We start from the raw sequence: 13532 nt of genomic DNA on the forward strand, positions 1-13532 counted from the left end.
CCTTTTTAAGTGAGAAAAAAAATGTAATAAAGTGAAAAAAATGTAGGGCAACTAGGCCCCTTCCCACGCTCATTTTTGTTCCAAAGTCATCCGATCAAAATTTTGAGATAGCCATTTTGTTCAGCATGTTCGAAAATATTATAAGTATGTCTTTTAGGATGACTTAATCCCCCGAAGTTTCCGGGGGGTGGGCTGAAAGCTATGAACTTTACCCAATGTTAACGTATAATATTGGTTATTGGGAAGTATACAGACGTTTTCACGGGAGATTTTTCCTGGTAGTGGGGGTGGGTGGGTCGGGGGTTATTTGGTAGGATCTGTCCATGAAGGAAAGTTTCAGGGGGGAAGGGACATTGCTATGAAGGGGACGCCGGACTTCCCAGCATTATTTAAAAAAAGATCAGAAATTAAATATAAAAAAACAAGTTTTTCAACTGCAACAGCCGCACCATCAAAACTTTAAACGAACAGAAAATATTACATATATGATTGGGTTCACCCCCTAGTCAATACGTCGCTCTTTAAGCCAGAGATTTTTTAGTACTTTCATTAGAGCCATTTATTCTACTTAGCATTATTCGCGATTAAGCGGGCAGTTTCTCAGAACTGTAAACAATTCGAAATTTCGCGCAAAGAGTAAAATGTGAAATAGGGGGCGAACCCTCTAAAATTTGTATTAAAAATCGACAAACACAGAAGTTTGTTATTTATGTTAGCTCGCAAGTTACAAACATTTACCAGTAATGAAATCGTTTGTAAATAAAATTGAACAAGTTTTTGGGAAGCCATTTAACCAAATAAAAATAAACTAACATGCAAATTTTGTTTAAATTATTCATGTACGGTGAGCCAAGATCAAAACCTGCATTTATTCAAAAACGTTCAAAAATTAAATAAAAAAAACTTAAAACATTAAAAATTATAACGCACAGAAATTATTCCGTACATGAAAGGGGCGGTCCCCTCCTCAACACCTCGCTATTTACGATAAAGTTTGACTTTCTCATAACTCTTTTTTTTTTAACAATGAAAAAATTTAGCGTCAAGAGCGAGGCGTTGAGGAGGGGACAGCCCTTTTCATATACGGAATAATTTCTGTTCGTTTTAAGTTTTAATGTCGCTCCTTACTTTCAGTTAAAAAAACTTGTTTTTTTTTTAATTTAATCAAGAGTCCAAAAGTGAGGCCTTTTTTTGGCAGATTTAAGTGACAATAAGTTACAGTAGTGCCAATTTGTGAAAATTTAGGTGGGGGGGGATATATTTTTTTAAAATCTAGGGGGGGAAATATGTTTTTGTAAAATTTAGGGGGTGGGGGCAATGAGAATTCTGGTATTTGTTTAGTTGTGCTTGTATCTTTGAAGACGGGGATTGCAGCCTGACTATCGCTATGGTGACATGACATATTTGTGCTAAAAAAAACTTTTACCAGCATCCCTGATATTTTCACCTCTTTAACAAGCGCTGCGCCAGTTATGGTACTGTCTGGAGACACTTGAGGTTGAGTACCCTCTTTTTTCTTTTTTTTAAGGAAAATATCAAGAAAAGGTATGTTTCACTAGAAATGTAAAAAAAGGTATTTGTTTCAAAATTTGGTCTCAAATTTCTATTTGTGGTTTAGTTGTGACACCTTTTTTGTCAGTAAGACAAAAATAATGCATATGCATAATTGTAAGTACTTTTAAACTATTCATACATATAAAACTGTTTATTATCTAGACCTGTAATCCGCCTCAATGTATGCATATGTCATTTCAAAATTCTAATCAGCAGCTCTCAATGTCACTGGATCAATTTATGGGTCGAAACATAGATCGTGTAAAAATTACTTGAGTCCAAAAATTACCATAAATATTCTGAAAAGCTGTAGCTAGCAGTGGACAATGCTTAGAGTCAGTGGCGGATCCAGGTGGGGGTGCAGGCCCCTTCCCCCTAACGTAGTGGTGGATTTGGGGTTGGGACCGCTTACTCTAGTTGGGGTTGGGACGATGCATTACACTATCTTTATTTTTTGTAATTGGTTTTGATAACTGAGTTATAAATAAGTTCTTAGTTGTTAACCGTTTCTTTTTCCAAACAATTATGAAACAATTTTTAAGTTACTTTGTGGGGTCTCTATTAGATTTTACTGACGATGCATTCCGTCTAAAAGGATTTAATTAAATTTAGGTTTATCAGGGGAATCTGTCCGTATTACCACAAAAGCCAACTTGGTGGTAAAAATATTCATTTCGTATTAAGAAGGAGGGGAAACGTAAAATCCTAAATTTTTTAGGCTGTCGAAATGGTATTTCAGGATTGTACTGTCACAACAGTTCTGAAAAAACTTAACATTTAAACTTTTTTTTACTTTCAAAAATTTGCTTTCGAGTCTTACTATGGCACAGAGGCGAAGAAATTGATATCATTACTTTTTTTGGCTGTCATAATTTTTTTTTTTTTTTTTTGCGTAGCGGGGTGGACTTTACAACATTGTTGTTTTTTAAGGATTTTTATAATAGAAAGTAAATGTGTGAGAAGCACAAACATATTATTAATTCATGGTTTGGATGTCGGTTAGCAAATGGTGGCCACTTTAATGCCTATTTACTACCTATATAAAAAATTCAAATGAATTTACTAAAAAAATGTGCATTATCAGCTTAATATACATATGCTGATATTTACTCCTTAAAATATTAATTAATTTTTGTTTCTTAAAGTTATAAAAGTGAAAACATTTAAAAGAATATTTTTAAGTAAAGTACAAATTATATTCTGGCTTTCAGAAAGCATAGGGTTTAGAACCCGAGTTAGATTAATTTCCGCTCGTTTTGAGTTTGACTTATTGTAATTTCTGTTTGTTTTGGGTTTCATTTATTTATTGATGCTGATTTGCGGTAGTTGTATACTTGGTAGATTATTTGATTTTATTTTTGTTTATTTTTGGTTTAATGTAGTTCTTTACTTTTTCTTTGAAAAACTTATTTTGTGCAAGAAATTTTTTGATTAATTTCTGTTCATTTTATATTGACATAGTCTTTTTCAGGGAGAAAGATTGAGCCTCTTCTGAACCTAAACAACCATCCCTTCCATAAAAACCTTAAATACCTTGTGGGCATAACGTACAACCCTTGTCCCTAATCTTTGGGGTTTGTTTCAACTCCAAAAGCATTGTTATTTGATATTTAGACTATTTTGAATGGAATGGCTATCTCAAAATTTCTATTAGACGCATTTCGGGACTATACGACGTGTGTGTAGAGGAAAGAGGGTAGCTACCCTCTGATCACTTTGACTCTTAAAAAGAGCACTAGAGCAAAAGAGCACTACCAATCCAATGAGCCCCCTTCGAAGTTTTTATGACCACGCTTTCTATAAAAACCCTCTATGTCCCAAGGGCATAACTTACAACCCTTGCCCTGAGGGCTGGGGGGATTTTTATCCTCAAAGACATAATTTCCAGACCTTTCTGGTAGCCTTAATAAAATGGCAATATCAAAATTTTGATTGGAAGTGTTTGCGGAGATGATAGGCGTTGAGGGGTTCATTTGCCCTCTGATCACTTTTGACTAATGAAAAAGGCACTAGTCCTCCCAGTTTCTAATCGAATGAGCGCCATTTGAAGCTTTTACGACAAAACTTTCTATAAAAAAGCTGTATGCCCCAAGGGCATAGCTTTACGACCCTTGTCCTGAGAGCTATGGGGGGAGGATTATCATCCTCAAAGACATAATTTCCAGAACTTTCAACTACGTTGAACAAAATAGCCATATCAAAATGTTGATCGGAAATGTTCGCGGAAATGATGGGCATAGGGGGGAGGGATTCTCTCCGATTACTTTCGACTATTAAAAAGGGCTATAGCCCTCTCAATTTCCAATCAAAGAGCCCCTCTTGAAGTTTCTACGGCAACGCTTTCTATAAAACCTTATATGCCCCCAGGGCAATTGGAGCAATTGCCCTGGAAACCCAATTTCCAGAACTTTCATCTACGTTAAACAAAATGGCTATTTCAAAATTCTGATTGGATGTGTCTGGGGAAATGGTTAGCGTGAGAGGGGGTTAGTTGCTCTCCAGTCACTTTCAACTATTAAAAAGTGCACTAGCCCTTTCAATTTTCAATCGAATGAGCTTTTTTGAAGTTTCTACGACAATACTTTCTGTAAAAACTTTATATGCCCCCAGGGCATAACTTACAACCCTTGCCCTGAGGGCTCTTAGGGGGTTATCTTCCTCAAAGACCTAATTTCCAGAACTTGTAACTACGTTGAACAAAATGTATATCTCAAAATTTTGATTGGATATATTTCGGGAAATGGTGGGCGTGAGAGGGGGGTTAGTTACCCACCAATTACTTTCAAATATTAAAAGGGGGACTAGCCCTTTCAATTTTCAATTGAGTGAGCCCTTTTTGAAGTTTTACGACAACGCTTTCTATAAAAAAAAACCTTATATGCCCCCAGTGCATAACTTACAATCCTTTTCCCGAGGGCTGTAGGGGGAGTTTCATCCTCGAAGACTTAATTTCCGGACCTTTCAACTACGCTGAACAAAATGTCTATCTAAAAATTTTGATTAGACGTGTTTGGGAAAAAGGTGGGGGTGAGAGGGGGGTTAGTTGCCCTCTAATCACTTTTGACTATTAAAAAGTCCATTAGCCCTTTGAATCTCCAATTGAATGTGCCCTTTTTGAAGTTTCTACGAAAAAACTTTCTATTAGAACCTTATATACCCCCAGAGCATAACTTACAACCCTTGCCCTGAGGGGTTTGGGGGTTGTCATCCTCAAAGACCTAATTTTCAGAAATTTCAACTACGTTGAAAAAAATTTCTATCTCAAAATTTTGATTGCATGTGTTTGGGGAAATGGTGGCGTGAGAGTGGGGTTAGTGGGGTTAGCAATCGAATGAGCCCTTTTTAAGTTTCTATGACAACGCTTTCTATAAAAACCTTCATGCCCCCAGGGCATAACTTACAATCTTTGCCCTGAGGGCTATGTGTGTGTGGGGGGGGGGGGTGGGGGGTTGTCATCCTTTATGACCTAATTTCCAAAACTTTCAACTACGTTGAACAAAATGGCTATCGAAAGACTTTGATTGGATGTGTTTGGGGAAAAGGTGGGCGTGAGAGGGGGGTTAGTTGCCCTCCAATCACTTTTGATCATTAAAAAGGGCACTAGTCCTTTGAATTTCCAATCGAATGAGCCTTTTTCAAGTTTGTACGACAAAGCTTTCAAGAAAAACCTTATATGCCCCCAGGGCATAACTTATTACTCTTGCCCTGAAGACTTTGGGGGATTGTCCTGCTCAAAGATATAATTTCCAGAACTTTCAACTACGTTGAACACAATGGCTGTCTCAAAATTTTGATTGGATGTGTTATGGGAAATGGTGGGTGTGAGAGGGGAGTTAGTTGCCCTCCAATCACTTTTGACTATTAAAAAGGGCACTAGCCCTTTCAATTTCCAATCGAATGAGCCCCTTTTGAAATTTCTACGACAAAGTGTTCTATAAAAACCATATATGCACCCGGAGCATAACTTACAACCCTTGCCCTGAGGGCTGAGGGGAAGTTTCCTCCTCAAAAACATAATTTCTATCTGGAAATTAACTACGTTGGACAAAATAGGTATCTCAAAATTTTGATTGGATGTGTTTAAAGAAATGGTGGGCGTGGAAGGGGTGTTACTTGCCTTCCAATCACTTTAGACTATTAAAAAGGACACTAGCCTTTTGAATTTCCAACTACGACCATTTCCACTACCTACCTACGACATATAGTAGTCGAGGTTCTCTTTAAATTGCTGGCATTTCTTTTTTCGTAAGTTTATCGGAGCAACCTATTATTCGCCCTCCCCCCCCCCCCCCCCGTTAAGAAAGATTCTGGATCCGCCCCTGCTTATAGTGATCCATTTCTAGCCGTGTCTTTTAAGGTAAAGCATCACATTTCATGAAGAAATTCAAAGATTTCTAAAAGCAGTTTTTATTAAGTTGTAAGCCTTACAAAAAACAAATTTTTCGTATTTTGTCGTGCATCTAAAAACCATCATAGGTTTCAGAGTCAATACATATAATTTATTGCATAGATAGATTCCACTTTCTTACACTAATGCGTCAAATCTTTTTTTTCACCTGTGAAATTTCAGATTCTGCTGTGAATAATGGTTGTTTGTGGTTTTTTAGTTAGGAAACGAAACTTATTTATAAGTAACTGGAAATTTTATCATTCCAGTTCTTTTATGATTCTGGTTTCACTTATCTTCCGTTTTCATGTATTTTGCCTTTAATTGTTCTTGTTTTTTAAAAGAGACGTGTAAAACTTTAAAGAAACTAGTTTGGAAAATGTTCTCAAATAAGCCTTACAAAACAAATTTCGTGCTAGCATTTATAGCACAAAACTTAGAACTGGTCAAATCAAAATGAATCTAGTGTTCAAATGAGAGTAGGTAGGTATTAGTAAAGACTGTTCTTGTTATAAACTTGTTTTCACAACTACGATCCACATGTGTGTCTATAATATTACTTTAGGTCTAGGGTTTCTTCAGTTTCAATTACCACTTTCGGGGGGGGGGGAATTGATCTGAAAACCCTCATTATCTGGCGTCTTTGTATTTTTAGCAACTACTGAAAATAAATGGCGTTGATAAGAAATAGGCGTTGATTTTTTTATCACCATGGCGTTGATGGTGAAGAAATAGACGTTGATTTTTTTACTGAACTCCATACCTAAAAGTTATTTTGAACTTTGTTGTTACTATCGTATGTATGATAATAATACCAGGATTGCGTTGGCTTCGCCTTTGATCCCCAGCACGGCTACGCGGCAGGCTTTTATATTTTGATTCGGATTGTCTTCTAACCGAAGTTGTCGTCACAGTGAATCAGCAGGTTGATTTACATCATCTTTTATTTCTTGCATTGGGTGTGAATATATGTAGTATAAATAATATACTTAATATATATAAATAATCACTCGATGAGTGATTTCTGATAAAATCGAAAGACACAAACGATTCCGTCATTGATCTTCCCGAAACACAAAATTTTCCTGTAGGTCTTTCGTCCTGGAATATGAGTTTCTGTTTTGGTCAGTTTTCTTTCAGAAGGTAATGATTCTTCTGATCTTTGTTTCCAATTCTCTTATTAAACATGGATTTTTTGAAAACCCTAGTTACAATCGAAAAACTAGGGCAATTACTTTCAAATCTACGAATTTTTCAATCATGTTTGTTATGTGACTTTATATCAATTATGAATTTACTAGGAAGTGTATTTTCAAATGTACCACTAATGTCTTCAACCGCTTTTAAGATTAATTGCCGACGAGCTGCAGCAGCTGCATTCCAAGAGCATGTTGGACGTCAGGGAGCATTGCCACATGGTATTGACATACTTACCACTGTTGACTATTTTTCTGTTGGAATGAAACCACACGCTTACCTAGAACTCAGGTACGATCTTCTCCCCCCCCCCTCTTTTCTTGCAATAAGTAGTGCTTGGAATGAGCTTTAACGAAAGTCATACTTCACGGAGCATACTCAATCTGTTCTCTTATGAGGAATGGGGCGGTGGTGGTGGTGTGGGGGGATGTTTGCATTTTTCTTCCTTGTTCACTTTGAGAAAGTTACAGGGAATGGGCGTTGACAGGTCTGAGATGGTAACGTCCCTTAAGGCTCTGAAATTCATAAAATCTGTCCAAAAGCAGGGATATTTCTTGAAAATAGGCTGAGAATGGGGCTCTTGTTCCCCCTCTCAAGAAAAAAATCGCCTCTTTTGCCTCCTGCAAAGTAAAACCAAAGTTGTGGATTATGCTTAGGAACCTAAAAGTGTCTTTTGTTTAACATTGTCTAATTTTATAGATCTACATTCAAGGAGGCTTGCCTTAATTGACTAAAAACTTGCGTCTCAACATTCATTTTTTTTTTGTTGTCGAACTATTTCTTTTCGGCAGAAATCTCCTCACCCTTCTACTCCTCTGTGACTTGGAACTGTGTGCCTTCTGATGATAGTTGATAAATGTTCTTTATTTCACATTTTGTCAGTTTTTCTTTGTCTTCTTATCCTATTACTAAAAGTTTGCTTTACTATTTCATTTCATTTTTCTTTGTCAAAAATTTTTTTTTATTTCGTTATCAACCCTGGAAAGGGGGATGAATATAGGTCAGGTAATCTTTCATCATCTGACTACTTTATCTTTTCATCACCCTAATATTTTATTTGTGTATTTATATTCTTTTTAAGTGTCAACAGCAGGGTTGTCACTCCAACAAAATTAAATGGTACTCCTCAGGGTCTCTTAAAAGTATTACGTCTCCAAAAATTTGCCTCTTTGCGTCTATTTGTATTCATAGTATAAGAGAAAAATCGATGAATCACAATGTTAGTCTGTTATGTGTTACTTCCTGTTGCACGAATGCTTGTCCATAAAACCGAAAATAGTTCCTTTTTTACGGAAAAATTGATTGATAATAAGTAAGTGGATTTCTTAAACGTTAAATTTTAAAAATGCACTAGTTATCAGAAAGTATTGAAAAAGTATTACTTTCATAGAGAGTATTCAAAAGTACTACCTTGATGAAAAAGTACTAAAATAGTACTTTGGTACTCCCCGTGACAACCATGGTCAATGGATAGTTTTTGGTTCTAACCTATCAAGAATATTTGCTTGGCCAGCCATGCATGTATAGGCAAAAACTCCTGCCAAAGATTTGACAATTATAGCCAAATACGAGGAAAAGACACTAACGTGGAGGGGGGAGTGGATTGGATCAATACCCCTTTATTTGTGCTTTAATTTTCAATTTTTAAGTACAATTACCCCTTATTCCCTCCCCTCTCACCTACTCTAAGTTAATTAAAGAACAATATCAATGCAGTGTCAAATATCGTATTAAAGCCAAGTGGGAGCTATCCTAGTTTAAAAAAAAAGAGAAGCAAAAAAAGGCGAAGCAAAAACACAAATAAAATGAATGCAACCACATACCTATAAAATTCTCAAACTATTTTACTACTACTAACAACTCACTACAGCACCAAGCCGCCTGAGGTCAACACCTCATATATATATATATATATATATATATATATATATATATATATATATATATATATATATATATATATATATATATATATATATATATATATATATATATATATATATATATATATATATATATATATATATATATATATATATATATATATATATATATATATATATATATATATATATATATATATATATATATATATATATATATATTGTCCGGAAAGTAATAGGACTGAGTCGATTTAAAAAACCTGTTGAGTCAGTCATTAAAATTCTTTAACAACTTTCAAAATAAGCTCTTTCTGCGTCAATGCAGCGCTGCCAGCGCGATTTCCAAGCATTGAAGGTGTCATGGTATGCATTCTCAGGAATTGCTTTGAGCACCGCGGTGCATGCTGCTTGGATCCCCTCTCTGCCTCAAAATACTTGCCTTTTATCGGCCTTTTCAGGTGAGGAGACCAAAAAAAGTCCGGGGGCCACATCTGTGCTGTAGGGTGGCTGCGGAAGCGTTGGGATGCCAGCTTTGGTCAGGTAGCTGTTCACAAGAAAGGGGGGTGTGATCTGGGGCGTTGTCATGGTACAACTTCCAGTCGCCTGCGTTGTCTTGTCGGACCCGGTTGACCCTTCGTTTGAGTCTCTTGAGCAATTCCACATAAAAACTTGCCGTTGACGGTTTGTCAAGGAGGAACAAATTGATGATGGACGATGCCTTTGATGTAAAAAAACAAAAAAAACAATGAGCATCGTTTTCACTTTGGATTTGCTCAATCTTTCCTTTTTTGGGCAAGGAGACGCCGACGTGTGTCACTCGGAAGATTGCCTCTTTGTCTCAGGATCATACTCAAAGATCCAGCACTCGTCACCTGTGATTACGTTATGAAAAAATTGGGGGTCACTTTCACACATGTTCAAATTCTCTTGGCACACTTCCACTCGCCGCAATTTCTGGTTGTCAGTGAGCACTTTCAGGACCGTCTTCACGCACACCTTGCGCATGTTCAAATGTACCGTCACAATGTCATGAACGACAGATTTTGGTATATTTTACATTTGGGCAATTAAACAAATGCTTAGTTGACGGTCTGAGTTCAAAACTTTGCGCACACGAGTCACATCGTCGGTTTTTGTCGAAGTCGAAAGTCTTCCAGCACGGTCATCATCGCCAATCTCTTCCCGGACCTCCAAAAAGGCCTGGTGCTACCGAAATACCACTTCTTACTAAAGCAACATTTGGGTAAGCCTGCTTAATCATATCAAACGTCTCTGTCGCAGATTTACCGAGTTTAACACAGCATTTAATCGCGTACCTCTGCTCTAACGAACGCTGCATTTTCGGCTTGCACCACTCACAGAAAATACGTCATGCAAAAATGCCTGTCCTTACTCTCCAGGGGCTCGGAGACATCTGATCAGTGGCTTGTTTGTTAGCTAGGAAAGGCCTCTACCGAATTCAGTTGGAGCGTGCACAATCCGAAGTGCAGTCTTGGCGAAAGAAAATTAGTCCTATTACTTTCCGGACAAACCCTATATATATATATATATATATATATATATATATATATATATATATATATATATATATATATATATATATATATATATATATATATATATATATATATATATATATATATTTATTTATATATATATATATATATATATATATATATATATATATATTTATTATATAGAGAGAAAGAGAGATAGATTCATTTTCCTATTTTCAGCTGTTTTGTTGGAAAGTACCCTGAATATACAACATCTTTAATTGATCACCTCATGGAATTCAAAGTTGGACATTGGGACTTGGTCATTCGAGATTTAACATCCAAGGTATGTCTTTATAATAATATGAGATATATTTGAAATGGTGTATCACAGTGAAAAAAAAAAGGTCAAAGCAGCTAAAGTAAAAAAAGAGAGAGAAATAAACAACAATTGAACAAGGATTAGCATTGTAAGACAAAAATATTAAAAGTAAATAAATTTGTTCTCAAGCAATGTTGAAATTAGCACAAACGCGCAATAGCAAGATAAATTATCATGAATATCAAGAATTAGCATAAATCGTGTCTAAAGAGAAGGAAATTGGCGAACTATGTCAAGTTGGGAACCATTCAATCCCTCAATAAAAATTGGGCAAAGCTAGTCAGTATTTTGTTGTTTTATGATTTAAGGGTGTAGGCTTGTGTATTTTGGGAGCCTAATTGTTAGGCTATTGTCCAGATTGTATCTAGATAGTTGAGATAAAAGATATGGCGTGGTGTTTACTCGTGGCTTCTAAAGACCTTGTTCCTTACCATTCCTTCTTCTGTAGCTCTTATTATAGCTTGAGTAACTGTGGTTCTATGAAGATTTATTTTCCCTAACTCTCCTGGTTGCAGCTGCACCCCTCAGACAGAATAGCGGTAATCATAGATTATAGCCAGACATAGTAGATCACTTAACCCTATACAATCAGGATAATCTTAAATAAAAGTGTCACGGTAAAGTCGGTGTTGTAGTAACCGTTTTCGAGTGAAGCCATTTATTGTGTCTAATCGATATTTTTTTGTAGAAACTATAGATTATTTCTAAGTAAGGTATTGCTGTTCAATTGAGCAATAAAGTTAATTTGCTTGTTCACCGTCCTATGAAGTTTAAAGAGCGGTTCTTACGAAAAAACAACTTTTTTAAATAATGATTTTAGGGATAGGGACTTATAGGGATAGTGAATTTCATGTAATAACTAAAACTTTCGGCTAGGAATAATCTCGATTCACTCCTGTTCATTTACAGAAGGCCATAAATCTATGAAACAATCAGCAACCATTCAGAAAAATTTAGGGTCACATTTTCATGCTAATAGATGGAATATAGATGGCTAATAGATAGATGGCTATTATATATATGGCTAATAGATAGATGGCTAATTGATGGGCAAACTTTATTTACCAATTTTTGTCAAATAAAGGCCAATCTCAGTATCGTTTAAATACTATACACCATTTTTCTGACACTGCTTGTTCCTCATAATTTCTCCAGTTCGTTTGACCTTTATAGCATTTACTCGAAAAAAATAGGAACAAAATTTGTTTTGACCTTATTATACGGTTCATTGCAACCTCAAGAAAAAGGATCTTCAAAATAGTTTTTTCTTCTGTTGAATCCAGACTTTTATATTTGTCCCCTCATATGGGATGGTTGATATGCCAAGAAATTGGGCATATTATTAAGAAAGTTTCTTAAAACCACATTGGCCTGACCATAAAATAAAGAAAGAAAAACGAGCAAAGATGGGGTTTTTAAAGGACAAATGAAAATACTGACAAAACACAACAATGCGAATTTCTTGAGGGGACAAACGCCTCTCTTCTTCAGCGCGAAACGAAAAAATATATTTGATGATAGCGCCGAAGAAAAAATCAACAAAATAAAACGCAGAAAGTCAATGTGAATGTGAAAAAAACAATGAAAAGACCTAAAAATAAAAAAATTAATAAAATTCAATAAAAGCCAAAAATCAAAAGCCATAATAAAATAAAAGCCATAATATACCCATAAAAAAAGAAAAACGAGCAAAAATGGGGTTTTTGAAGGCCAAATGAAAATACTGACAAAACACAACAAAGCGAATATTTCGAGGGTACAAACGCCTCTCTTCTTCTGCGCGAAACTAAAAAATATATTCAATGAGAGTGCCAAAAAAAAAAATTAAATGCCGAAAATCAATGTGAATTTGAAAAAAAAAAAAATGAAAAAACCAAAAAATCAAAAAATTAATAAAATTCAATAAAAATAAAAAATTAAAAGAATTAAAACCAAATACCTACCAACCATAAAAGTGAGTCATTCACAAAATCCACAATTTGCAAAAAAGTCCAAAAATTTGAACCACCATCGGTGGATACTAGCGAATAACTGAGAAATAAAAGAAAAATATTTATTCACTCAAAACAAAACGAACCAGCAAGTGAATGAGTTGGAGAGCTATGTCATCTGATTCCTTATTTTAATAATTGCATTCCTTGCAGACACTCTTTGAGACTTAGGGGGTTGATGACGTGTCTGATTAAATGATTGGGAAATTGGTACAAGGCTTATATCTGGGACTACTATAGTATCGGCTTCTCTTTTGAGAAAACCAAAATACGACTTATTTATTCTTAAATCACCTGATTCCCTGTTCAAAGCTAGACCTAAATGTAGGTATTTATAAAGTTCAGTAGCTTCTCTGTAGTGCTGGACAATACGTTTGTCATGCGAAATTAGGCTAGCTTGATTAAATAAAATAGTATAGTCTGGGTTTCTAAAATGTGCTCTGCAAGGGCAGAGTCAAAATTTTCTGTTAGCCTATCCGTAAGTCGCTGATCAGTTCTTCCGATATACCAAAGACCATACAAGCTTTCCGATATATCAAAGACCACTTTATAGTAAGTGTTATTTTTTCTTAGATTTTTTGAAATGTGTTCTGAAACCCCAAAAAAGCTTTACACAATGCAAAAAAAAACAACAAAAAAGCT

General features: G+C 35.5%; 1 protein-coding gene across 1 annotated transcript in view; it reads left to right on the top strand.

Moving 5' to 3' along the window:
- The window catches only part of Tbcd (tubulin folding cofactor D), a 90210-nt gene that overhangs the window by 59427 nt on the left and 17251 nt on the right, over positions 1 to 13532 (top strand). The window contains exons 8-9 of the mRNA XM_089096810.1: positions 7290 to 7429; positions 10758 to 10863. Coding sequence (XP_088952936.1) covers positions 7290 to 7429; positions 10758 to 10863 — 246 coding nt within the window. The remainder of the gene's footprint in view (positions 1 to 7289; positions 7430 to 10757; positions 10864 to 13532) is intronic.

The sequence above is a fragment of the Artemia sp. Qi Xiang Cuo genome, chromosome 11 (assembly GCF_049724085.1).
Source record: "Artemia sp. Qi Xiang Cuo chromosome 11, ASM4972408v1, whole genome shotgun sequence".
Taxonomy (NCBI): Eukaryota; Metazoa; Arthropoda; class Branchiopoda; order Anostraca; family Artemiidae; genus Artemia; species Artemia sp. Qi Xiang Cuo.